The sequence below is a fragment of the Catharus ustulatus genome, chromosome 1 (assembly GCF_009819885.2).
Source record: "Catharus ustulatus isolate bCatUst1 chromosome 1, bCatUst1.pri.v2, whole genome shotgun sequence".
NCBI lineage: Eukaryota > Metazoa > Chordata > Aves > Passeriformes > Turdidae > Catharus > Catharus ustulatus.
The window spans coordinates 159,035,423-159,059,675 of record NC_046221.1 but is presented as its reverse complement, the minus strand read 5'-3'; the positions used below and the strand labels follow the sequence as shown (position 1 = coordinate 159,059,675).

The 24,253-nt window shown below is 41.6% G+C and overlaps 1 protein-coding gene across 1 annotated transcript in view; it reads left to right on the top strand.

The window, feature by feature from the left end:
* Positions 1-24,253, top strand: part of COL22A1 (collagen type XXII alpha 1 chain) — a 231,592-nt gene that overhangs the window by 163,474 nt on the left and 43,865 nt on the right. Inside the window, exons 29-42 of the mRNA XM_033078454.1 lie at positions 902-964; positions 2,029-2,082; positions 3,295-3,336; positions 5,216-5,248; positions 8,641-8,694; positions 9,171-9,224; positions 10,481-10,534; positions 12,549-12,602; positions 14,121-14,174; positions 15,847-15,951; positions 16,397-16,441; positions 18,530-18,607; positions 21,340-21,375; positions 22,213-22,266. Of these exons, the coding sequence (XP_032934345.1) occupies positions 902-964; positions 2,029-2,082; positions 3,295-3,336; positions 5,216-5,248; positions 8,641-8,694; positions 9,171-9,224; positions 10,481-10,534; positions 12,549-12,602; positions 14,121-14,174; positions 15,847-15,951; positions 16,397-16,441; positions 18,530-18,607; positions 21,340-21,375; positions 22,213-22,266 (780 nt within the window). The remainder of the gene's footprint in view (positions 1-901; positions 965-2,028; positions 2,083-3,294; positions 3,337-5,215; positions 5,249-8,640; positions 8,695-9,170; positions 9,225-10,480; positions 10,535-12,548; positions 12,603-14,120; positions 14,175-15,846; positions 15,952-16,396; positions 16,442-18,529; positions 18,608-21,339; positions 21,376-22,212; positions 22,267-24,253) is intronic.

The following is a 24,253-nucleotide window of genomic DNA, read 5'->3' as shown; positions in this document are numbered from 1 at the left end:
GGCTCTGAGAAAGCACCACTCCATCTGTCACCAAATGTCCCTTTCTTTAAAATTCTGCCAACATCATCCAGATATTCTGTCATCCTCAGTTACCACAGCATCTTGTTCCTCACCTGATTTTGTCTACAGACCATTGCACCTCTACCACTCTACCATGATAATCTTCTGTTCTCCCTATACCCAAGATAATCTCTTTAGAGCAGGGATCACCTTTTCTTAGTCCAGTATTTGTACAAGACTTAGTGAATTTGAGTCCTGTCAATGACTGATCTCTTTAGTGATATCACACTGTAAATTCAGATAGAAAAGAATTATAAATAGGAAACCACATTATTTTCAGATTACAAACTGGGTCAACTGGGAGCTAAATTTGAGAGTACTTGATATATTTAGGAGAAACCACATGACACAGAGATCATAGTTACTCCAGGTAAAAACAGGTATTGTAAAGCAGAAACTCAGAGGTAATGTTCAAACAGAAATAAATCCAAATGTGCAGTAGTGCACTCAGATAATTCTAGATCTGTTCATCAGGTGACATCTGTATTGTTCACAGTAATACACTGCAGTTTTTGCATTTCCAGACTACACCAGATCATTAAAGATGAAAATAAAAGTCAGATTTTATTTCTTTTTCCTGCTTTCATTTGTTTGCTTGGTCCTCCTACAGAGCAGCATGAAGGAAATATGTCCTAAATTGTGGCATCAGTTAACAAGCGAAAAACAGAGAAATCTTAATTACTGCTTTAAGTAATGGTTTATAAAAACTAAGAAATTATTTGATAATCAAACTAGGCTTGTTCTCTCTCAGCAGACTGCGTCTACAATCAATCTCATGAGAAAACTCAGGCAGGGTCTGTCTTACATCATTCAGATTTCACACACTTTGTTTTATTTTCAGGGAGAAGCAGGTTTTCCTGGTCCTAGGGGCTTACCTGGATTGAGAGGAGAAAAAGGAGACCGGGTGAGTGACTTTGAGCCATAAATTGATTTTCTTTTTGCCATTTAGCATCAGGAGGACTTACCTTGAGTGTCCCTAAATAATGTCCCTTGGTGTGATGGCTGTGGTGAGCAGTTGATTGGCAAGCACCAAGGTTACCAAGTACCCAAAAAGGAATTCCCTGCCTAGTGACTGTTCCCAATTAACACAGAGGTGCTAACGAGCAATGTCTATCTAAATGTGAGGAACTGTGCTATGCTGCTTGTGAGGCAGTAGGAATAGTTAGGGACTCTAGAGATTAGATTCAGAACTCCCTTTCAGACTTACTTGCCTGATTTAAGGACACTTAAAATTCTTCATAACAACAAAAAAAATTACTTATCTGCCTCGTTCACTGAGCTCTGGAAAAGGCTTTGAATGGTGGAATTATTTTCTGATAGCTACCCGAGTCCTGGTGTCTGCTGCTTCCTCTGGGTTGCTGCAGAACTCTGGAGAGATCTTCATACCAGGAAATACTTGTGTCAGGGGCCTGACAGTAAATTTAACCATGTAAATGAGGTTTGTAATCCTGATAACTGATGACATACTGGAATATCATCAAGAAGGATCTAAAATCCACTGAGGTTTTTCCATGAAGTTTACTCCATTATATGCCTTGTAGAGCACAGGATACAGAATGTATTCATGGCAGGGAGTTGGAACTAACTGGTCTTTAAGGTACCTTCCAACCCAAACCAAAAATAGTAAAATTAATATTCACTCTGGGTCTTAACTGCTGTTTTTCTGCCTCTCCTTTCCAACTGGAAAAAAAAAACCTCTGCTTTTTTACAACTGCATCAGGAAGTGGGATCTTCTACAAGCAGCTTATTTTAGAGTTGGTGCTTTTCTTTCTGTGAAGTCAATTGATACTCATTGTTTTTGAAAATATAGTGTATTTTTGAAGCCATCTTCAAAATGTTACATTTTTAATTGCTTGCTCTATGTCTTGGAAGACAGATAAAATACCTGAGAGTGTAAAATATTTTAGTGAAGCTGATGCATTCAAATCAAAATGTGAATGTTTTCTGCTTTCCTTTCCCTGCTTTTAGGGAGAAAAAGGAAGAGATGGTCTCCCGGCAATGAAAGGTGAAAGAGGAGAAAAGGTAAGACATGAAATGACCATGATCTTCCTGAGACAAGAAAGGAAAACAGACTAAGGGGCAGAAACAAGTGATAGAGGAGGCTATTAGAGGAAGACTAGAAAATTTGGAAGACTTATCTGAACTTTACAGAGAAGCAGCAGAAATAGCTATGTGTGGTATGGAGACAATAATTTATTGAGCAATGAAATCTGATGAAATTAAGGACAATTTCATTAATTCAAGGAAATTTTTCTTTATTTTTGTTTAATTTTATTTTATTTTGTTAAAATATTCTCTTTTTTCAGTTTTATAATTGGCTGATATAAATAAGCCTATAACTAAAATATAAAAGGTTTTCTGTGCCTATCTATGGAGGATAGAACAATAACTTAAGGAACAGTCTGGGCTACTACCATCACAACACTATTAATTTCAGTGAAAGTAAGAGAAGTAGACAAAAGGTAATGTCCACCAAAATTTAAATTCAAGCCTTGTGAACATGAAGAAGAAGCACTGACCTTGTGAGTGTGTAGTGGAAAATCTGCCCTCTATAAAGAGGCAGTAGCATTCAGGATGTGGGTTGTTCCATCAGTCCTCAGTTTATTGGTGACTTTTACCACCTGTGGAGGTGGGAATTCTTTATGGGTGGTCCACTGACGTCAATGAGGCAGCTGAACCTCCTGTGCCTGGAGGTTAACAAGTGTTGTTGGTAGTTCTTAGCTTTCAAATGTCAGGGGACAGATGTTTGTGGAGCACAGCCCACAGGAAGGTCAATGCCAGTGCTCAGGAGATCCTCCAGCAACAACTTTAACTCAAAATTAGGGGAGAACTGGATTTAGCAACTTAAATATTTAATGAAAAACAAGATTTTATATTTTTTTTAATCAATGAAAGAAGTTCAGCTAAGACACGTTTTTCAATCAAGGCTTATGATCAACTTTAATTTAAAAAGCAAATTAGACTCAGTAGCCTAAACTGGATGGGACAACTTTAGAAATTCATCAACCTGTGAAGTCGGGTCAGTGAAAAAATCATAGAGGGATGAAGACAACAGAACGAGAATCCTGCTTGCAACAAAGCAAGGACAGCAAAAATTTTGTCCAGAAGTGGAACTTGAGCAGGGAGATTGTGTTACATCTCACTTGGTAGTGCTGCATCTTCTAAATGATAATGCTGAGTTTTATTTGAGAATCTTTTCATGTAATTGGTTACATTTTTTTTCCCTCTCTCCAGGGTGACACAGGCTCCCCTGGACCCCCAGGCTTACCTGGAACAGTAAGTAAGATTGTGTTTGGTGCTGTATCAATATTCAAGGCATTCAAGGCATCATTGCACTTCCTCCACATAACTTCCTCAGTAACTATTTTCCAGTTTCTTACTTCTCTGCAGAAATTTTGGGACCTATTTACTCTGAGATTATCTCCTTTTGTTTCAGAGAAGCAATATCAAGATGTATTTGGTCTTTCTATTTTTTTTTTTTTTTTGTGAGGTTGTACCTTCCTCTGCCTCTGCAAAAACAGACCAAGGATACATAAGTTTATTACTTTCAAAATGAAGATGCAAAGTTACTTTGGTGAGCCTGAATATAATAACAGTGAAGTTCACTGGTGGTTAAATCAGCACCCACTGAATGTAAATAAATAAATCTCTGAGTTCCCTCTAAGAAAACCTGAGTAAGGAGCTTGGAATAAGCACCATCATTGCAACTGGAGGACTTAGGCCAGTCACAGATCCTCCAAGACATGGCACACATCCTCTGTTGAACTCTCCTCACCACTGCTGGATACAGCTGCCTCATTCACAGATTATGGAGAAAATTTGAATCAAGGTCTGTTAGTGAAAATTACCTAAAGACCTTGACACAGCAATGGAGAAAAAGGTGTAATTTATTCCCTGCCATTAATTGGGCCTCAGTCTGTGCCAGAGCACATCATGGTGCTTTGTGTAGAAAGTCTCCACATGTATCAGACAAGAATGACACAGTCACAACACCAAAGATGAGTCTGTGTTAGTAAAGGCAGAGAAGGCAGCTCACAAGCAAAGTACAATGTGGCTGGACATGGGGAAGATGTGTGTCACTGCTCTATCCTGTGTTTGTAGGGAGAAATAATTTCTATTTGTCATGGTTTGGGAATGGTATTCCCCAGTTTAGCACCCTGACCCCCCCAAAACCACCCTCTGGTCACTGACTTCCCCTTCTTCCCTCTTCCACCCGTGTGTGGCCAGAGAGGAGAGCTGGGAACACAAAGGGCAAAGATTGCGGGTTGGGATAAGAACAATTTATGGTAAAATCAATAAGATAAGAAAACAAGCAATAACAGCAATAATATTAATAACAAATGTGGACAAGAGAGGGAGTGTGGAGCTTGAGCTGACTGCAGCCATGCCACCCAAAACGTCCCTCCAGCCAGGACCAGCATTATCCCACTGCTCCATCTGCCTCGCTTGCTCCAATGGGAAGGGACATCCTTCTCTTCTCTAAAGAACCCCTTTCTTCCACCCCTGGCAGTGGCATAAGGTGGTATTGAATAACACAATGTCTTAGCCATGTTCCCTCCCAGTGATCTGGGCTGGAACCAGGACACTGTTTCAGCTGTTAAAATTTGCTAGTGCTTTTGACATGTCTTCATGTCATCAACGTCCATTTTTTTCTTCAAAATTTTATCAACTTTGAGAAAGGGTAATGTCTTTTTCTACAAAACTTTATCATTTCTTTTTGTGGCTACTCCTTCAGAATGACTATGTATTCCCATTGAGATTTCATGTACATGGTACAAAGCAGGGAGAGAACACACCAAGCTCAATCATGGTATCAGGAAATTTAATAATACAGAAGATGTCTCTAAGTGGAAAAGTGAGCTGGAGGTTTCTAGCAGTAAAATAACTATAAACTTTAAAGATTGATTTTTTTTTTTTTCAGCATGGTAGCACACACAGGATAGTCTTGAGTTTATGTTCATATTTCAGATATTCTGGGAGATGCAAGATATTTGTGGGCTTCTTTCCAAACACCCAGATGTTACAATGCATTGCTCTTTCATAAACCTACTTATGGATGTATGGAATGTGCAATCTGTAATGACAGAAGTATATGTAAACTGCATTTTAAGGAAAATAGGCTATCCTGTTTCTAACACTCTGGTTTCTGTTCCAGACAGCCTTTTTCACCCCACACCCCAGGATTCCTGTAAGTAACATCTCTAACTATGGCCTCTGGCTTATCCCCTCTTGTATCTGATAGACACACAGCCCTTAGTGTTTTCTGCATTATTTAAATGCTTTCAGTAAAGAACCCAGATTGAGTCTGGTTCTGGGCTCCTCCTCACTGTAACCAGCTATGATGAGACGTCCAAAGCTGTGCTGGTAAGATCAGCAGTTGAGCCAGCTGTGGCTGGGACAGAGCTGTGTGCTATCCCAGCCTCTTAAACAGAGTTTAAAATGAAGATTTAGTTCCCATTTGCAGCACCTAGTGGGAAATAAAGGACATAGCATGGTCTGTAAATAAGTTTATTATGGATCAGGAGGTTTCATGAATGGCAGAGGTGGGCTGTAGGAGTGCCATGAGAAAGAAAACATATATGTGAGGTTCTTCAGAGGCTGTGGAAGGAAATAAGGATGTGAAATAGTACTGGAAAAAGAGACAAGATTTCTTTGGCTTGCTTTTCCCCTTTGCTCAAAGGCTATGCTTATACATACATACATATATATATATACATATATATATATATATATACACACACTCTAAGGAAACATGCAGAACAAGGACATCTTATGTGGCCTTTGTAGTGCTATAGTCACAGAAGGAGTTTTTTCTTTTGCTTTGAGTACATTGCTCTTGTAAATGAGCTGCAAGACACAAAAGGCTTGAAGTGTGTGAGCTGTTCCATTTTCTGGGATTTCTCCATGTGCAAAATGACTGTGGTGACACCTGCCACAGCACAGCTCTGACCACAGCACTGTGAGGGAGGGGAAGGGAAGGTAAGAACAGTTACCTTGGATGTACAGGTGTATAAATCAAAATGTCAGAAGGAGGTGATGAGCCTTGGGAAGAGTGTCCTGGGTAATGTTACAGAGGTGGCAGGACCAGCAGGGTGCTGGCTGTTGTCATGTGCTCTCCCAAATCCACTCCTTGCCATTGCTTCCCACTGAGTGGGTGTTGTGTTGTACCAGGAAGCTATTTCACATATATATATTTAGGCTAGTCAGTTAGGATCATGAAACATTCTTGGAGAAGGGGCAAGAGAACCACAGTGGTCAGGTGTAATGGCTGGAAAGAGGCTAAAGCAGTAAAAAAAAGAGGTGGCTCCTCACTTTGCCTTCTATCTCCCACTGTGGCCAGGCACAGCTGAGCCCTCTCTGCACTTGCTTTCCTTTAAGCAGCACGGGAATTACTGAGGCATAATTGGGACTACAGAAGGACACTGCTGAGAGCAGGTCATGGAAACTGTAAGTCCTCTTCTAGGCCAGGCAGCTGGCAGCTGGCAGCTGTCACTGTGTCATTTCTGTGCACTGAGGTGTGGGTAAGAAGTGGGTGGCAATGGATTAAGAGCAGCTGCCAGTGGCCAGCAGCAGCAGGCAATGTTAGCAGCCTTGGCAGAGAGTCATGGATTTGGCAAACTTGAGAGGACTTGTAGGCAGATTTGTTGGTGGGTTGCGTTAACAAAAGCCAGTTGTGTCCTGGGCTGCAGCAGTGGTCAGCAGGTCGAGGGAGGTGATTCTACGCCTCTGCTCTGTTGAGACCCCTCCTGGAGTGCTACATCCAGCTCTGGAGATGATCAGAGGCTTTAAACTGTCAGAGGGCAGTTGGGAAGTGGTTCTTCACTGTGAGAGTGCTGAGACATTGACAGAAGTTGTCCAGAGAAGATGTGGGTGCCCCATGCCTGAAAATATTCAAGGCCAGGTTGGATGAGGCTTTGAGCAACCTGGACTGGGGGGTGGCATCCTTTCCAATAGCAGAGGGGTTGGAATTAGATGATTTCAAGGTCCCTTCCTCCCCAAACCATTGTAGGACTCTACAAAGAAATCCTTCCTTTGCTCATGTTTGGGGCTGTTTGATTTTGCACTACTGTGCAAATCAGGTATCAAGGAAAAAGTGGAAGAAAAGAAAATCTTAAAAACTTTCCCCCTTTACTGTTGAGTTACTTCTTCCCTTTGCAGTTTTGTTGTCCCTGGTAATATACATCCCTATTCCCATTCAGCAACACCTTCCCTGCCTACAAATGTGCTGACCTGTGTCTGCTCTCTCAAAAGAGTTTCAGAATTTGAAATGCAATTGCACAAAACGACTTGCAGGCACAAGCATACAGCTTTGCAGCTTTAGACCCTTGGCTTGAGCTGCTTTAGGTGATCCTGATGTTTTTGAGAAGGACACTAGATGGCATCAGGGAATGCCTGGTTAAATGTCGATCTAATGGGATGCTACTTGTAGAGTAAAATTCCTTCCATTATTTATCACAGATGATAATATTTATTCATAATGCATAATAAAGACAAGCATAAGTAATATTTATGCAGCTACACTTATTTTGTCTGTTAGAGAGTCATTTGAAAATGGACTGTGAATTCCCAGGTGTTGCAGAAATGATTGGCAAATAGTAGATGTAAATAAAATTCAGCTGATTTGTCTGGCTCTACGTTTGGGCTGATCACTATTCCTTACTTGTGTGTGTAGCTTAAATCACTGATGTTCTTACTCTTGCTTGATTGCATAATTGAAACACTCTGTATGATAAATAATGAATAAGCAATGATTGCTGTTGCCTGAATACATACGTTCATAACAATATACAAATGTGAGTATTCATGTAGTGCCTGGTTTATTCCAGCTAGTTCCGTAATTGTGTGCTTTCCTTTTCAATTTATAAAAAGCAGAAATATGGATTTATTGATTATTGCTCTAGACCACAGGACAAGGCTGATGAACTTCTGTCTGAATGCATATTCAATTTACTGTAAAGAGGAAGAACAGGAATAAATTAATCTTATTAGGCAGTGATGGTGGTGCATGAAAAAATGTACAGACATTGCAGGAGGGAGAGGAATCTGCATGAATGTATGTTAGTAGAACTAGAGCTCAGGAATGGCTGTGTAGTGCACACCTCTGGAAATGCTCCAGATGATCACTGAACACTTCTCTTTTTCAGGTGGAATAGGGAACTGTCTTTTCCTGGGATTGCTGTAGGATGACAGTAGGGCTGTGGCCCTACAGAGGGGTAGTGCAGTGGCACTGGTGCTTTTGCTACTGGTTACATCCTGTGGCCTTTTAAAATGTTAGAGATTAATTTTGTGATTTTGGATATATTCTTAGCTAGTCTTCTGTGTCAGGGCAAAATGTTCTCCTTGTAAGCTGAATATTTTTTTCAGTTAGTATCAGAACAGACCAAGAAGTCTAGCCAGTGATCTCCATGTCTTAGTGTGGCATTCAGCTTTGACTCATTGACCTCAAAATCCTTTGAAAAAGCTACTTGTGTCAGAAATGGGTAACTGATTGAAACAGCCCACTTGTTAAACAGGACTAGTGTAAGTTCCAGCCCTGGAAATAGCTTTTATTTCTCTCTTTGTGTTATTGTTTTATATTAGGGTGAACCTGGACCAAAAGGGGACAAAGGAGATCGAGGAATGAGTGGAGAACCTGTAAGTACAGCCAAGTGTTTCTTCAGTTGGCTTTGAACTCTGGCAAGGAGAGGACATGAGTGGTCAGTTTTGGAGGGAGAGGGTGGGACATGCTCCTTCCTAACTGGGGTGCTTCTCTCATCAGAAATAGCCACAGTGGTGCTTATCTTTGTGCTGCCTGTAGAGGAAGCTGCATGACTACTGGAGTTTAAGCACCTAATCTATAGTTCTGGGCTTTAGGAGCTGAAAAGAGAACTGTGGGATTTGCTAGACAAGCTTGACTGGCAGTAATTTATGTGCAGGATTTATTAAGGGATTTTGAAGTGATGTAGCCCAGCTAAATTGTGCATTTGGGTACTGCATTTGTATTCTGGACTCTCTTGTTCTGGATGGAGCTCCCAGAAGAGACAGAGCCCTGTGCAGTGACAGCCTGTTTAAAAATCACACTTCCTTCTCTCAGTGGAAGGAGCTCCTTTATCTCTCCCTCTGTTTTGTAGGGATTACCTGGGGTCCCAGGTGAGCAAGGTGTGCCAGGACCTGCAGGATTACAGGTAAGAGGGACCTTGAAGAAAATCTTTGACATGACTGGAGTGGATGCCCTCAGTGTCTGTATCACTGTAAATAATCCTTCCCCTATGTGCCAGCAGCCCAGTTCTTTTTTCTCACTGTCATAAGCTCAGGGAGTTCTGCAGAGGTATTTACTTCTGTTTGGACTGCAGGACAACAGGAGGAAAATAGATCAAAAATTCAGTATTTTTGTAGCATGATCAGTATTGTCTGAGAGACTTCCTCCAGCTTCATGGTCCTTCAGGAGGGCATCTTGTACTGCTGCTACCAAACCACACATCTTGCAGATTTGTCACTGCAGTACATTTTCAAAACATTGCAGAGCAATTCAGGTTCAACCCCTGCTCATCTGACTTAGAATGAGTGATGGCTCATGTGAAGTGGTTCTGTGGTCTCAACCATCTTCAGAAAATCTATTGGGTCACACAAAACTGTTTCAAATCAACACTGAAGTTTTTCCATTCAACGTGGGTAGGTGTTCACTCTGCCATCATATGGATTGTGCCTAACATACAATCAGCAATACTTGGGCAACACCTTAAAGAGGTTGATGACAGCCTGAGCGTTCGGGAAAAAAAAAAACTCCAAAGAACAACAAACTAAACGAAACCAACAAAACAAAAATTTAAAACAACTAAAAAAAGCAAAACAAACAAAACCAACAAAACCAAACCCACCAAAACTCAAGAAAAAACACAGTAATGACATGCAACTTTTAACTAACATCTGCTAAATGGGGGACAGTTCCATAAGTAGACTTTGTCCTGCAAAAATTCTTCAGAAGGGGCTCTCTGATATGTGTGATTAGCACAGACCCTCTGCATGGGGGTCTATTTTTACCATTTCTAGATGACTGATGTTTATATTTCAGAACTGTAGGCAAGTCTTCTGTGAAGGGAGACCATCAAAGTTCAACTGGAGATTAAGTAGTTGGTAGGCCTGAGGATATGAAGGAGTTTCACCCAGATGAATACCTGCAAGTTTCAGCACCCTGTGCTGAGAAACAGGATCTGAACTGATCAGTGATTGTAACTCTTCTTAAGTCTCAGGGTTTCATTTTTTATAGTTCTTTTTCTTGCTGCATAGAGAGCTGGGAGCTGTTTCCTGAGCCATTAACTCCTCTGTGAATTGGTTAACAAAAACCATTGCCTGGTACACATTCAGGCATCTTGAAGCCTTTTTGTCTGGCAAGAGATCTCCTTCCATGTCTAATCAGCTGGTATCTGTCCTTTCTGCCCAGGGTGCAAAGGGGGAGAAAGGAGCCCGAGGAGAGGCTGGAGCCCCTGGAGAGACTGTGAGTAACAGCTTCCCTTGCAGCATTTTCCCTGGCAGTAACACACTGAAGGGACACTGACATCGACATCTTGTGGATTTGCAGTCCCAGGCTGCTTGGGCACAGGGCACATCCTGATCCACAGCTGGAAGAGGCTGTTTGTGGGCAAACAGCACCATCTGCACCAGCCAGATCAATGCCCCATTCAGCCCTGCTCAGGATTGTGCATCTTTTCCTGCTCAAATCTCTCCCTGAGTAACAAAACACCCTTTTCTGAGTGTGACTGCACTGCAATGTCAGCCCAGCTCAGGCAGCCAGCTGGAGCAGGGAGCTCACTGCTCATTAGCAGCAGGAATTGTTTTTTGAGATTATGGTTGCTTTTAGGCTTCTCTGTCAATTCTATTTTTTATTTTAAATACTGGCTCATCCAGAAGAATCATCCCACACCTCTTATGAGGCATTTGTTGTAGGGAGTGCTGTTCTTGTCTGTCTGTGTGCTTAGGAACAGCAAAGGATTCCAGTCCAGATTTATTATTGTGAGAGCATATAAGACCTTTGCAGCTGAATAAAAGGCCAGAGACTTTCTGTGCAAGCAAAGAAGGAAGAAACACTGAATACCTGTTTGAAATAATGCTTGAGAGAGGGGGTGATTGTGACTAAGAGAAGGAAGGAATAGGAAATCCAAATGATGCATCCTAGAGCAGTGAAATTTCTTCTTCCACCTTTGTGTTCATGTTTTCTCTTTTAGGCTTGTGCTTAGACACTGTCCCTAAGGAGTGCTTTGACTCTAACCCCTGAACTGACTGTTTTCATGTGTCTTTCACTCTTGGTTGAGGGACACCTTAGTGTTTTGGAGAGGAGGAGGGGTGAAAAAAAAGTGGCAAAAACCATCCCATGAAAACCCATTCTTTTGTTTTATTTCTTCGTATAACCTGGTGGCTCAGAGGATGTTAATGATCTGGAAATGCAGGTATTTGCAGGCACCTTCTCTTTTCTTGCCATCCTTTCTCTGCTGCTGCTGCTCTGAGTGTTTCTGTTTGCTCATAGAGCAGTGACTGTAAATAACACAGAAATGAGGAAACCTTTGCTATGAGCAAAGCCTGAGAGGATTGGGGTGTTTCAGCCTGGAGAAGAGAATGCTCCAGGGAGATCTTAGAGCCCCTTTCAATGCCTAAAGAGGAAATACAACAGAGCTGGGGAGGGACTTTCTACAGGGGCATAGAATGATAGGGCAAGGAGGAATGGCTTCAAACTGAGAGTGAGTTTAGATTAGTGTTAGGAAGAAATTACTTCCTGTGAAGGAGGTGAAGCACTGGCACAAGTTGCCCAGAACAAGCTGGTCTAGTGGAAGGTGTCCCTGTTTATGACAGAGGGTTTGGAACCAGATGATGTTTAAAGGTCCTTTCCAAGCCAAATCTATAATTCTATGAAACCTCTGAATATAGCCTGATAACCCCACACATGCATCTCTATGGGAACATAAATCCCCAAATACATGTCCATTAATGCTCCCATGAAATTTTGGAGGCACACATGGACTTTTTCATACTGCAAAGCTTTGACTTGCAAATGGATGAAGATGTGCAATTCAAAACTCTACACTGTGGATGGTTTAGGCTCTTTCACCTGTTTAGTGGAAAAGAATGTTTTCAGTTTTGGTCTCCACAGCAGAGAAAGATAGAACTGTCAACAAAGCATATTTTGTTGACCTAAATTTTTTTTATGATAAGTCAACATTCTTTCCTCGGTTGTGCTGATGTTTCTGACCCAGACTTTTCTTCCTGTGTCTGAGTTAGATTTAGGATTTCTTTAGATAGAAGGTAGCTTTAAGCTCCCAAAGAGAGCCTTCATCTGTTTGGTATTGTTCATTATTTTTTACACTAAAAACGTTTCAAACAAATGTGTTATTTTTTGCCTTCTTGATGTACAACACCTTGTCTGACATGAAATCCAATCTCACTTGGAACATCTTGTTCCTATGGTGATACAAGTTGTGATTTATATATGCACACACACTTCATTTTTGCTAAAACAGGGTTTGAGTGGACCAGCAGGGCCCCCAGGTCCAAGAGGCTTGCCAGGAAATGTGGTAAGTATGCACCAGTGTATTTGTTTTCCCATCTGTGCCCTGATTTCTTTATTTAATGTGTTTAGTTTTCCCTTACGTGGGGATTACTATGAAGTTCAAAAGGCTGTGTTTCATTAAGCTTGTTTCTTATGGCTGAACTGAAAGATCTGGAGGCACCTGGGAATGGTATATCCATGAACTGTCTTATATTCATTTTATCAAGGAGAGGAACAGAGCTGCTTCATTCCTCACCAGTTTGTCAAAAGCAATTTTTGCTGCCAACTCTTCAAGAGGAAGAATTCAATGTTTGTTGTATCTTTGTTTTTGTTTTCTTTGCCTTTTTTTCATCTGTCCTCTCCTTTTGTAAATAAGATTTCTTGATATAAAAATAGCATGGTAAACACCCAGTTTTGTTATGAAAGCATGTAGGCTTTTGAGCCTACAGACCTTGAAATCCATGCAGTGTCCCCCTTGCCTGGGGGTTCATCACCACTATTAATCTGTGCATGATAAAACTTTTCATATTTGCTAAATAGTTTGGGTTAAGTCTACTCTCAGCACCACCAGGGTGATTTTTCTTTCTAGTTCCTGGGGTTTCACTGGGTTTAGACTGTAGCAGGTGAAAAACAGCATTTGGACCTCAGGATATGAAGTATTCAGGCACAGGGATTTAGAACACAGCACTGTTAGGACCAGAGTTTATTACCTGGGCAATCCAAGAAAACCTAAATTGCCCTTCTGCTAATTGTTAAGATACATTTGATTTAATTATATTAATGTAGTGATTTAATTTCAAACTGAAAGGTAATATTGCAAATGAAGAACTTTTCAATTTCATATTCCATTAAGCAAACTTCTATACCAGTAATGCCAATATATTACCTATAAAAGCCAATGTAGTTAGAAATAATTTTTACTGGTGCAGAAAGGAAAATAATTATCACATCCATTCTGAGGTCAATCCAATCTAAATGGTGCCAAGACATGATTTCACATCTTAAAATGGAGTACCATTCTAAAATATGTTTTGGTGGGTTAGGAAGTTACAGTACTTAATTTAGAGCTCTAAATCATCTATATTTTGACACAGAGTCCTTTGAGCCCTGCCAAGATGTTAAAAGGATTGAAAACTGAAATAGAGGAAGAAATGAACACAGCTACATTTCCCAGTGTTGGGAGGCTTTTGGCTTCTCTGATACAGAGGTGGTGATTGGGGGTTGTTGGTAACATATTGGGAACTACTGAGAATTTCACAAAATGGAAGAAATAGTTAGTGGAATGCACAAATCTGGTACTAGTTCAGTTTCTGCTTTTTCTGTTTAGCTTTTTTTGATATTGAAAAAGAAATTCCTCCTTTAAGGACCTGTTATACAGCTCTTCTGTAGTGTTCTCTGGATTACAGATTTTCTGTACTGGGAAATGTAGAGCTGACACTGATCCTTGAGATAAACTGTACTGAGCCCATGGGGCTGCCCCTTTGTTTAAAATCCAGTACTGCCTGCAAAAAACTTCCAAGCTTTAAAGTTCTTTTCTCTCCAGGGTGTGCCTGGAGGCCCTGGACTTCCAGGAAAGGCAGGAGAAAAGGGGGAAAAGGTGAGTTGGTTCTTTGATCAGTTTGTTTCTTTTTTTTCTTGAGCATTTTAAGTGATAGGGACAGATGCAGTCTGAATTAGGAAATTATTTCATGGGTACATGGATGGTTAAGTTACATGGGTTCATTAATTCATCTTGTCTGAACTCTTATTACACGTGCTGTAAGGTTTTCACTCAGTTACAACTTTGCAGTTTACCTAATAAACCACTGAGATATGACTGGATATAGTGAAGTCACTGCCACACAAGTGTGGTCTTTTGCTGTCCTGATTATCTGAGGACAAGAGCAGGCATTTGGTGTTTTAAGAAAATCCCATTCACCACTGTAAATCCAAGGCTGGAAGGAAAACTGGCTTGCTGTCCCCTTTCATGAGCTTTCTGAAGTCAGGGGGTGGTGTTTGATCATGCACCCTGGAGTGCCCAGCATGCTGGAGTCCTGATCTTTGTTTTCTGGAGTAGGACTGATTAATCAGGAACATGATCCCCTGCATCTGTGTAGTTGGGGCTTAAAAGGGAATGAAACCCAGCTCCTACAGTAAAATCTTCTTCCAAATTACTGAACTCTACCCCAGGGGTTATGTGGGGACCAAGGGCTTTCTCATTCAGTGCTGCAGAAAGAGTGATGCACTTCACTCACAAGAAGGAAGCAGCAGTATATTTTATTGATACAAGACACCAAGTTAACAAAGTTCAGTGGTAAATGCCACAGTGGTTTAACAAGATCCGATGCAAGGTACACTTGATTATTTACTGCATTACAGGGACAGACAGAACTGTCAGGGAGATCCCTCCATTGAGTCATGAGGTTCAGGAATGAGGCCTTTGTGTTCCTCAGAGAGGAATTTAGGTGTGGCTGCATCCAGAGTTAGTCCCAAACTTTATCAATATTTTGTCTAAAGCATTATATGTGTGCAACCAATCCTTTATATCACTTAACCAAAGTTTCAAATACATTTATTCCCATTTTGTTTGCTGAGTATCTGACGTGATAAGATGATAATTTGAGGGGTAATCTTGAGAGGTATCCATGCTCAAAGGGAGATCTGGGCATGCAGCCCACTGCAGGCCCTGGGCTGTCCACTGTTCTTGTAAGATGCTTGGCTCATATTTTCATGCTGGTTACAAATGCTAGTTCCTCCCAAATTTGTGAAGACCTTGACCAGCACTATGGTTAGGTGAGCACATTTCCCAAGCCAGCTCTTGCCTGTAGGGTTGTTATCTGCCTCCCCTGAGCCCACTGTGGGTCAGATGCAGCCATCACAACCAGATTCATCCATTTCTACTGCTGCTGCTGGGTGTCACTTGGGCAGGGTTATGGGAAGCAAAGATCAGGCTGGGATCAGGGCACATTCCAACATTTCTCAGTGTCACAGCAGGGATAACCAATTTTGACAACTTCAGATTGGGGTGTACTCCATGGAGAGAGCACATTGCCACATGTAGCTGGTTCCTGAAACGTTTTGAAGTCTTCTTTTACTTTCCTTGATGGAAATTACAAGTGCCTTGAGATTACTGAAGGAAAGTAATTCCCATTAAAGAGGGTTTCCTGTGATACCAAAAGAAATCCAGGTGAGAGCTAGGAAAAAATCCATGTCTTTCAGTTCCAATGAAAGATCTGAGATGGTAATTGTCTGTAGTATTCTAATGAGTTCTGATGGCTTCTCTTCTACAGGGTGATCCTGGAAAAGAAGGAAAAGTGGGTTTACCTGGACCACCTGGTGAGCCAGGACGTGCTGGAGAGCCAGGATTGCCTGGGAAGGGCAAGGATGGTGAAAGGGTAGGTACTGCTGGCAGGCTTTGTTCTTGGCTAGTTCAGTGTGAGACAGGCAAGCGTGACTTCTGCAGGAGAGCATGGATTTACCTGAATCCATGGAAGGCCTGCCTGTGGAAAATCCTCCAGATCCTGTCTGTACATAAAAAAGTCAGAACTGAAGATGTATTTTTGAAATTTGCATTGAAAACAGAGACCTCCACAAGGAGTAGCCATTGTCCTTGTGGCTAGTACAAAAATAATTAGCTTGATGGAAGTTCCCTAAAAGCTTTTAATTCTTGTCCAATTAGCAGATTGTTTAATTTGGTTACTGTTGTCAGTAAAATATTGCCAGGATGGTGTGAGCTCAGGAGGGCAGTGGTGGGAGAATTGCTGCCTTGACTCTAGCAAAGACCAGGCTCCTGTTTGGCTGGATGGTGACTGTCTTCTGGGTTTGCTTTTGTCATTTTAGGGGGAAAGAGGACCACCAGGCTTGCCAGGACCCTTTGGACATAAGGTGAGCATGGACTTCATTGTGGACTTAATCATCTTAATCCCTTGAACTGGAGACAAGAACATGGAGCAAACTTGGTCTGTTTCCCACTGGAAAATAGAGTTTGTGATGTTTAGTTAGCTGTGTTCACTTTCCACATTTAAAACACTTTCCAGCACTGTAAGAACTCGGCACAGATGGAGGTTTCAGTGCACACTTTTCCAGGGAAACTGGGACTGGGACCCTTTAATCCACACAACCAGCAAGACACTGTGTGGCTCAGGGATGATCTGCTCTCAGGACCTCCTGTCATCCCTCAAAGAGAATTTTTCCCTAGCACTCATTCCCTTCACCTCTCTGCAGAGAGGATGTGAATTATTTTCCAGTAGAACCAGGTAGTCCTGTTTTCCCCTAGCAAAGACTAGCTAGTTGAAGAGGCTGATGACACTAACTTCTGCTGAAAGTAATGTTTATTCCCTTACAAGCACACAGAAAGAGAGAAAGGAATAAAACACCAAAAATCTTTGATTCTGGGAGGATCTGGATAGTTTTTGAACATTTAATCAGACATTTCATAAATTGTCCTGTTCAAATGACCATGTTCTGATCTGGACTGGAAGAAGAATCAGATGTTGAAACAGATTCTGTGAATGACAGAAGCAGGATTAAGCAGTATGAGACCCAGTCCATCTACATCCCATATTTTTGAAATAACCGAAGTGCTATTACTTTTTAAAAAAATTTTGAATAAATGCATTGTAGTCTTTTCTATTTATCTTTGACAGTTCAGAACACAGACTCACACCCACACAGACACACACTAATAGACTGAGAATTAATATAAAAGTCAGAAAAAAACCACTAAAAGAAATCTTATTAAGTATTCTATTCAATAGCAGGAGAAGATGATAAAAGTCTTAATTGTGTGGGGGAAAATACTATTGAAATTTTTGTATTAAAATTATCTTTTTGAATAAAATGACTGATAAGGGACCTGTGGAGTGTTTGAACTAATCAGAATGCATTTTTTTCTCACTGGCCTTGCAGTATTATTTCTTTGTAGTAAAAGATTAGCTAAAGAAGAAAGCAAGAAAAGGGAAAAATAGGAGATATTGCAGATTTCAATTTGAGTGGGCAGAATCCACAGGTACCAATTTTTCTATCATGCTTCTATATAGCTAGAAATAATGTAATAATAAATAGCATAAGTAAGATTCACTGTTATAAATCTACTGCCAACATGAGACCAAATCTCACAGCTGCAATGCAATCCATAAAAATCTTATTGATTTCTCCCTATAACTAGAAAACAGATGTTAAATTAAAGTCTTACAGCTGAGTTCTTTCTTAGCCCTCTGTCTGCAGTGTACATTGAACAATGTCAAGCTGTTTTCTGTGCTATTCAGGTTTTACTTTGAAAATCTTGTTTTTTAGGAGGGAAGGCTCTCGTTTTCTAGTAGAGTGCTCAAGACAGAGTGGTAGAAGTTTTGACTTACATTTTACCAAAATAATTTCATACACTTCTGTGAGTAGGCCTGTGTTGATAAAGGAAAGGAGAATATTAAGATGCAGTAAAATTATCTATGTTCAGCAATTTTTGTGTCTTAGCCTTCTACCATAGAGAAGCACAGAGAGAGAAAAGTAATTTATGGTGTTTAGTGCTTCCCCAAGCCAAGGAAAGTGCCTGCTACCCTGTTGAGGCCACTGTTTCTGGATGTGGCTCTTGGGGGTGATGAAGGTGATGCTGGGCTGGTGGTTGGACTAGCTGATCTTGAAGGTCTCTTGCAGCCTTGGTGATTCTGTGAAATGCTGGAAATTTGATGCAGTGCACTCAAATAAATGAATGCACTTGGAAAGATTGTGTTTCCACTCTGTGATGTGATGTGGGGCACACTGAGCCTGCAGAGGTGGGCTGGGGCAAAAGAACACTTCATTGGCATGGTGAGACAGTGACTGTGCCATGTCCCCATGCTGCCACAAGCAGAATCTGTCCCTCTGTGGGCAGGATCAGGACCAGATGTACTCATGTGACATTCTGGTGTGCAGCCTGCTTGCATTTCAGCACATTTTCTCATCAGTGCACAAAGCTTTTAACTCTTTCCTTTATTTCAGGGTGAGAGGGGAGCTCCTGGCCTCCCTGGACAGCCAGGAGACAGAGGAGTGCCAGGGATTGGCCTGCCTGGACCCCCTGTAAGTAGCAGCTCCTGCTGCAACCTGTGACAAGGTGGAAAATCAGGATTGCCACCTGGGGAATGCCTGTGCTCAGCTGTGCTGAGAGCCTGTGAGACATTTTGCCTTCTGAAGGTGCAGGTTCCAGACAGGTCCAGAGGCTGCCATTTGTAGCTCACACATCTGTTATGAGGGCTAAAAGTGCTATAGGATTGATTGGTGTCACTGTCACTGCTGAATTTTGTGCATCACCCTGGCACACTGGCTGTGGATGTGAGTGGAGATCTGTGCCATGGCAGCTCTGGTCTCCTGGACAGAGAGAACCTTGAGTTAACCTTGACATAACCTTGCTGTTGTGTAACCCCTGCTGGAAGGGATCAGTGTGGCACACACGCCCACACAGCAGGACCCTGACAGCAAAATGCAAAATCAGATTGCTTAAACTGCTGTGTTCCAAGAGTGCCATCCTCCCCCTAAATTCACCCAAATATTTGGCAGGTTTGACCTCATCCAGCCCTGTCCTTCTGAGTATCAGTTGGTCACATGGTGTATATGGTAGTCTGCGTGGAAAATTTGATTTTCCTGTTGCTGGGCTTTGATCACTCCAGTACTTGTCATGTGCTAGAAATGTGGGGGGGATTTGGCAGTGCTCTGGCAGTAGTTCTGCTCAGAGATTCCAGCTATGCACTGAATTTGCTAGTGAAATATGTTTAGGAGGAAGCAAATGCTATTTCTGGCTGTAATTGCTAGAGGACATCTGAGCCCTTGCATTCTTTTGCAATACCTCAAACATGTCATGATCCAGGACCAATCATTCAGTGTTTGGTTATCAGTGCTCTGTTTAACTGGATATAAATGTTCTAATTAGTACAGAAAGTTGCCTTGAAATGATAAGTCATATTTCTGGGTAATGAATTGAAAAATCTGGCTTTCTGAGGTGTATATGCACTTCATATTTGCTTTTACCATGCTGAATTCTATGTGAGTTAAAGCAGACAGGGTTGGTCCTGTTCCACACTGTGACTGTATCATGGCTTTTGTGGTCCTCACAGTCCTGCAGTGACTGCAGGTTTCCTGGGTGTCCTTTATTGTGATTTATCTAAGGAACAGTGGTGTTCTTGCACTTCCCAATGTTCAACCATTAATTAAATTAAAATTAATTTCAAAAATGAGCATCTGGCTTATTTGAAAATCACTAGCTAATAGATAGTCTTTAATTACAGATCTTTAGATTCAGTCCAGGGCTAGATGAGTTCATGTCTGCATCCTGATGTACACAGGATGACAAAGTTGTTCTTCACTGTGGATTTAGCATCCTCATCTCCATGAACACAAATGACTAAGGACTTGACTCCAAATGCAGACATCTCTTGTCTCACACCAGAAGATTGTTTTTTTCGATGTCTTCATTATTTGCCCACTGTCAGGATGTGTAGCCACCTACACACCACACTGTTCTCAGATTATATGTTTTATTTATTTAATTTGCTTTACTAAATACTTCTTTAAAAAAAGAAAAATAACCCCAACAAAACAGCAACCAAACCACTATTACCAAGGTGTTTTTTTTCACTGTAGATTCATCATAACCTCAGCTCCAGTGCAAAGACTGGAATTGGGAAAAAAACTCTCAGTGTAACCTTGAATCTAGCAGACTGTCACAAAGACTGAATCTCACAGCAAAAAAAAAAGAAAAAAGAATAAAATCAGTGGAGTTGCTTCAGTGCATATTACACACTGAATTAAAGACGTCAGCCTCTGCCCGTTTTAGCGCTGTGACAAAATTGTGTTTATAATACCTCAGCTTCAGAGCTGAGAGCCAACAACTCTTTTTAATTGGAATCCTCACCCTGTTTCCTCCTGTGCCCTTAACCTCTCTCAGGCTGTGCTCCCTGCACAAAAAGTATATATAGATGAGATTTTTTTTTTACCTTATCTTCTGAAGTATTGAGTTACAATTTACATAACACTGAGCTATAGACTTGAGCATTAGCAGAGTGTGTTATTTCCAACAGAGTAGGGGACCTTGGAGAAGCTGAATTCACATGTTTATGCTGAAGTTGCCTAATGGATGGATGCACATTATAAATAGAAAGGTTTCAGACCTACCCTGCCTTGCCTTGTTGGTATAAATTAAATTATTTATTTAGCTATTTCTTTAACATAAAGTGTCTTCTTTCATGGAAATACTGTGAGGATTAGTGAGTTACTGTGCCTGAAACAGAAAGCCAAAGGAGAAGAGGTATAGTGGTAGCCAATTTGTTCAAACCTCGTTTTGGATGTGTTTGGAATACCAGATGGATTCACTCATGCTGCCTCACTTCTGTGATGTTCCTGTAGAAGTGAGTACCTGCCAGTGGCTCACTCTACTCAACTGCACATTTTAAGTTGCATCTCCAAACAAACAGCATGCACAAGCCCACTGCCTCCCCTGCTTTGACCTAAATTAAAGAGCACAGAAATCCTGTGGGATGTTTTTTCCCTGTGTAAGAGGTAGCTGAATGCAGTGGTCTTAAGAACCTGGGGAACTTGTCCTCTCCCAGCCCAAGAGATGTGTGGATGCTGTGGTTCTGGGTCCCCAGACCCAGCCAGGAGCAAGGGCTGTCCATGGTCACAGGCAGTGCACACACTCATGGGGACACCACACAGTCCAGTGAGAACTGGAGAGAATGATGCCTTAATGCAGGACCCACCTCAGCCAAAGGGGAATGGGAATTTTAACTGTTTTGATTGCTGTGTCTTTTCTGTTGTAGGGCCCTGCAGGACCCCCAGGAGACAAAGGGTCACTGGTACAGTATGTCTTTCTAGCTATACCCACATTCTTTGGGGAGGGGGAAGCCACACTAATTATGTTTTCACCAGTCATTTCATGAGGGCACTTGTAATTGCTTTGGTTTCACTCAAAGAATGGTCACAGGGTGACTGACCCCAAAGGGAACTTCTCCTGTGTAGTACCAGGTACTTGTCTGCTAAACTGAGTTTTGAGAAAGAATTGATCAAGAGCCTTGGTCTGGTGAAAACTTCTCCTTACGTGTCATTAGTCCTGCAAGAGAAATAATGAGTGACTTGTTTCACCCGTGATCCAAAAAATAATTTCAAGGCATATAATTCAGAGCACATTGCTTATAGCCAAGGCCTCAAAGGTTTAAAATAAACTATTTTAAAACATTTTTCTTGCTTAAATCTTACAGATTTCATTATTTATCAAATACACTTTAGTCCCTCCAAATTCAATTTTTCAACTGCAATCCATTGGTGTGGCACAAACAACTGTGCATCATGGCACTGGCCTGAATTTCCAGTCCTAGCCAGTGTTATAGCCTGGAACTGAGGAGATGGACCTTCTTTTCTCCTCTAATATGTGCTCATATTTTCTCCCTGATCAAAAACCTTCCTCCTGTAAAGAGTCATTAGCATGAAGTCCCTTGAGGTGCAGAAATGTCTGATACCAGGATAGTGCAATGTGAGCTGCAATTAAATTTTTTCTTAAACTCTCTCATAGTTGTGTAGGTGCTGGTTAATTTTTCCACCAGTAACTATTGGGTTAAGGATTTCTTCTCTTCAGCTAAGAAGCACCTCATAAATACTACTCACATTACTGGTTTTGTCTGTTCTCTCCCTCCCAGGGTCCCCGTGGTGTACCTGGTATCCCTGGACCACAGGGGCCTCCTGGCCAGGATGTAAGTAAAATAAAAGTGTAAGTGCTCAAGAGATTTGTCAGTGGTTGGACCTAATTTCCTTAAAAATTTGTTATGATAATCAACTACAGTCACTGAATGTTACTAGGATTGTCTAAGGGACATGATTTGCAGAAGAGGAGTCCTTAAAACTTAGGATGTCAAAGGAGAAAATAGTTGTAATAGTGAGGATTGCTGCAAGGAAAGTGGGGGACTTCACCACTGAACCATTTTAAAATGACACTGGAGAATGGACTTGGCAGCATACACTAGGAAAAGGATGGTGGCTAGGCTATCTAGGAACTTCTTAGAATCCATTGAGATAAGTACCCTCCCTTCTGTTAAAACAGGGCCACAGCTGGTAAGAAGTTCTCTATGAGTTCATTTTGCTGCTGCTATTGTGCATGTTTGAGGACATTTTAACCTCCTGGTGCATTGTTCTCCTGCTCTCAGTGGTGAGTCAGGAACTGAGGAAGAGAGGAATGTGGCAGACTCCCAGCTGGAAAGCTGGCCCCTCTCTCTGCCTGGTCCCTCTTCAGTGCTGCATCAGAAAGAGAAGAATCTTTTTCCTCTGTGGTGTGGAAACTCTGAAGAAGGCTCTGAAGATTTTGAAAGGCTTGATTTCTGGGTTTAAGGGAACACTGTGGGGAGGGGAAGTGACCTCCTGTAACTCTGCTCCTCAGTGCTGCTCCATGATGCTGTCATGTCTGAAATGGGTACAGCTCTCACCAACTCCACAGCGAGCACTTTTCTACCCTGGTGTGGCTTTACTGATATCCACCAGGTGCCCAAAGGGGGCACTTTCCTGTGGAAAGAAGGTCTTGTTTTCTTCCCACCTACTTATTGCCCAGAGGGGTTGTGGATGCCCCATCCCTGGAAGTGTTCCATGCCGGGCTGGAGGGGGCTCTGAGGAACCTGGTCTGGTGGGAGGTGTCCCTGTCCACGGCACAAGTTTGGAACTGAGTGATCTTAATGGTCCCTTCCAACTCAAACCATTCAAAGATTCTATGACTCTGTACTTTGTCACAAGACAAATGATGATGCACAGCCCATGAATGGTGCCTTGTGTCCCTGAGCAGCCAGAGATTTGGGGCTGTGTGTGTCCTGCCTGTCCCTAGATCTCATCACTTTGCCTGAGATGTTCAAAATTTTTAATTAAGGTACTTTGAACAGGAGGTAGAATAGATGAATTTGTTAGAGCTGTACTGTGTGAGGAGAGTGCCTGAGGCAGCTTTTTGGAGTCTCTTTCTGGCTCTGCTCAGATCAGCATTGGATGGTCGACTCTTGGAGATGCAGTACTAAGGCCTTTACATTTTTCTTTTCCCTGCAGAAAATTAATCCAAACACAGCCATTCCTCAGGCTACTTACAAAACACATTCTCTATTACACTCACTGCTTTAATTGCAGTCAGTATGTCTTTTAGAACCTTTCTGTATTGTCTGATCACATGTTAAACCATTCTGTGTTTCAGGAGGTAAAATTGGAGGTACAGGGCACATTCCAGCATTTCTTGGTGTGTCAGCAGGGCTAACCTATTTTGACAAGATCATGCATTTGCAGTTTCCTGATCTCTGTTTAACTAGGATAAGGAACTTTTTGTTCTGCTTCTGCATTCTTGTATGCCAGTGCAGTGTTCCTGTATCCTTTGAAACATGTTGATTTTTGTACTCTGCTGTGTTGAACAGGATATTATTGGATAGGAAAGCTCCAATTTGAATTGCTAATATGAATTTGCTGTGCAACTCCCAAGCCATGCAGTGTCAATTGCCTGAATGACTTCCCTCAGTGTCTTGTGCTTGCTGTGGCCCTTGCAAATGTATTCCATGTTTTTTTCTGAGACTGAAAAATTCTTTTAAATTACATTTACATACATCAAGTTACTCTCTAAATTATTTTTCCAGTTGCAAACTCATCAGATGCTTGTGGAAGTGCCTGCTATCAGTGCATTCTGTGATATAGCAAATCAGATTAACAATTGCATTTGGGGAG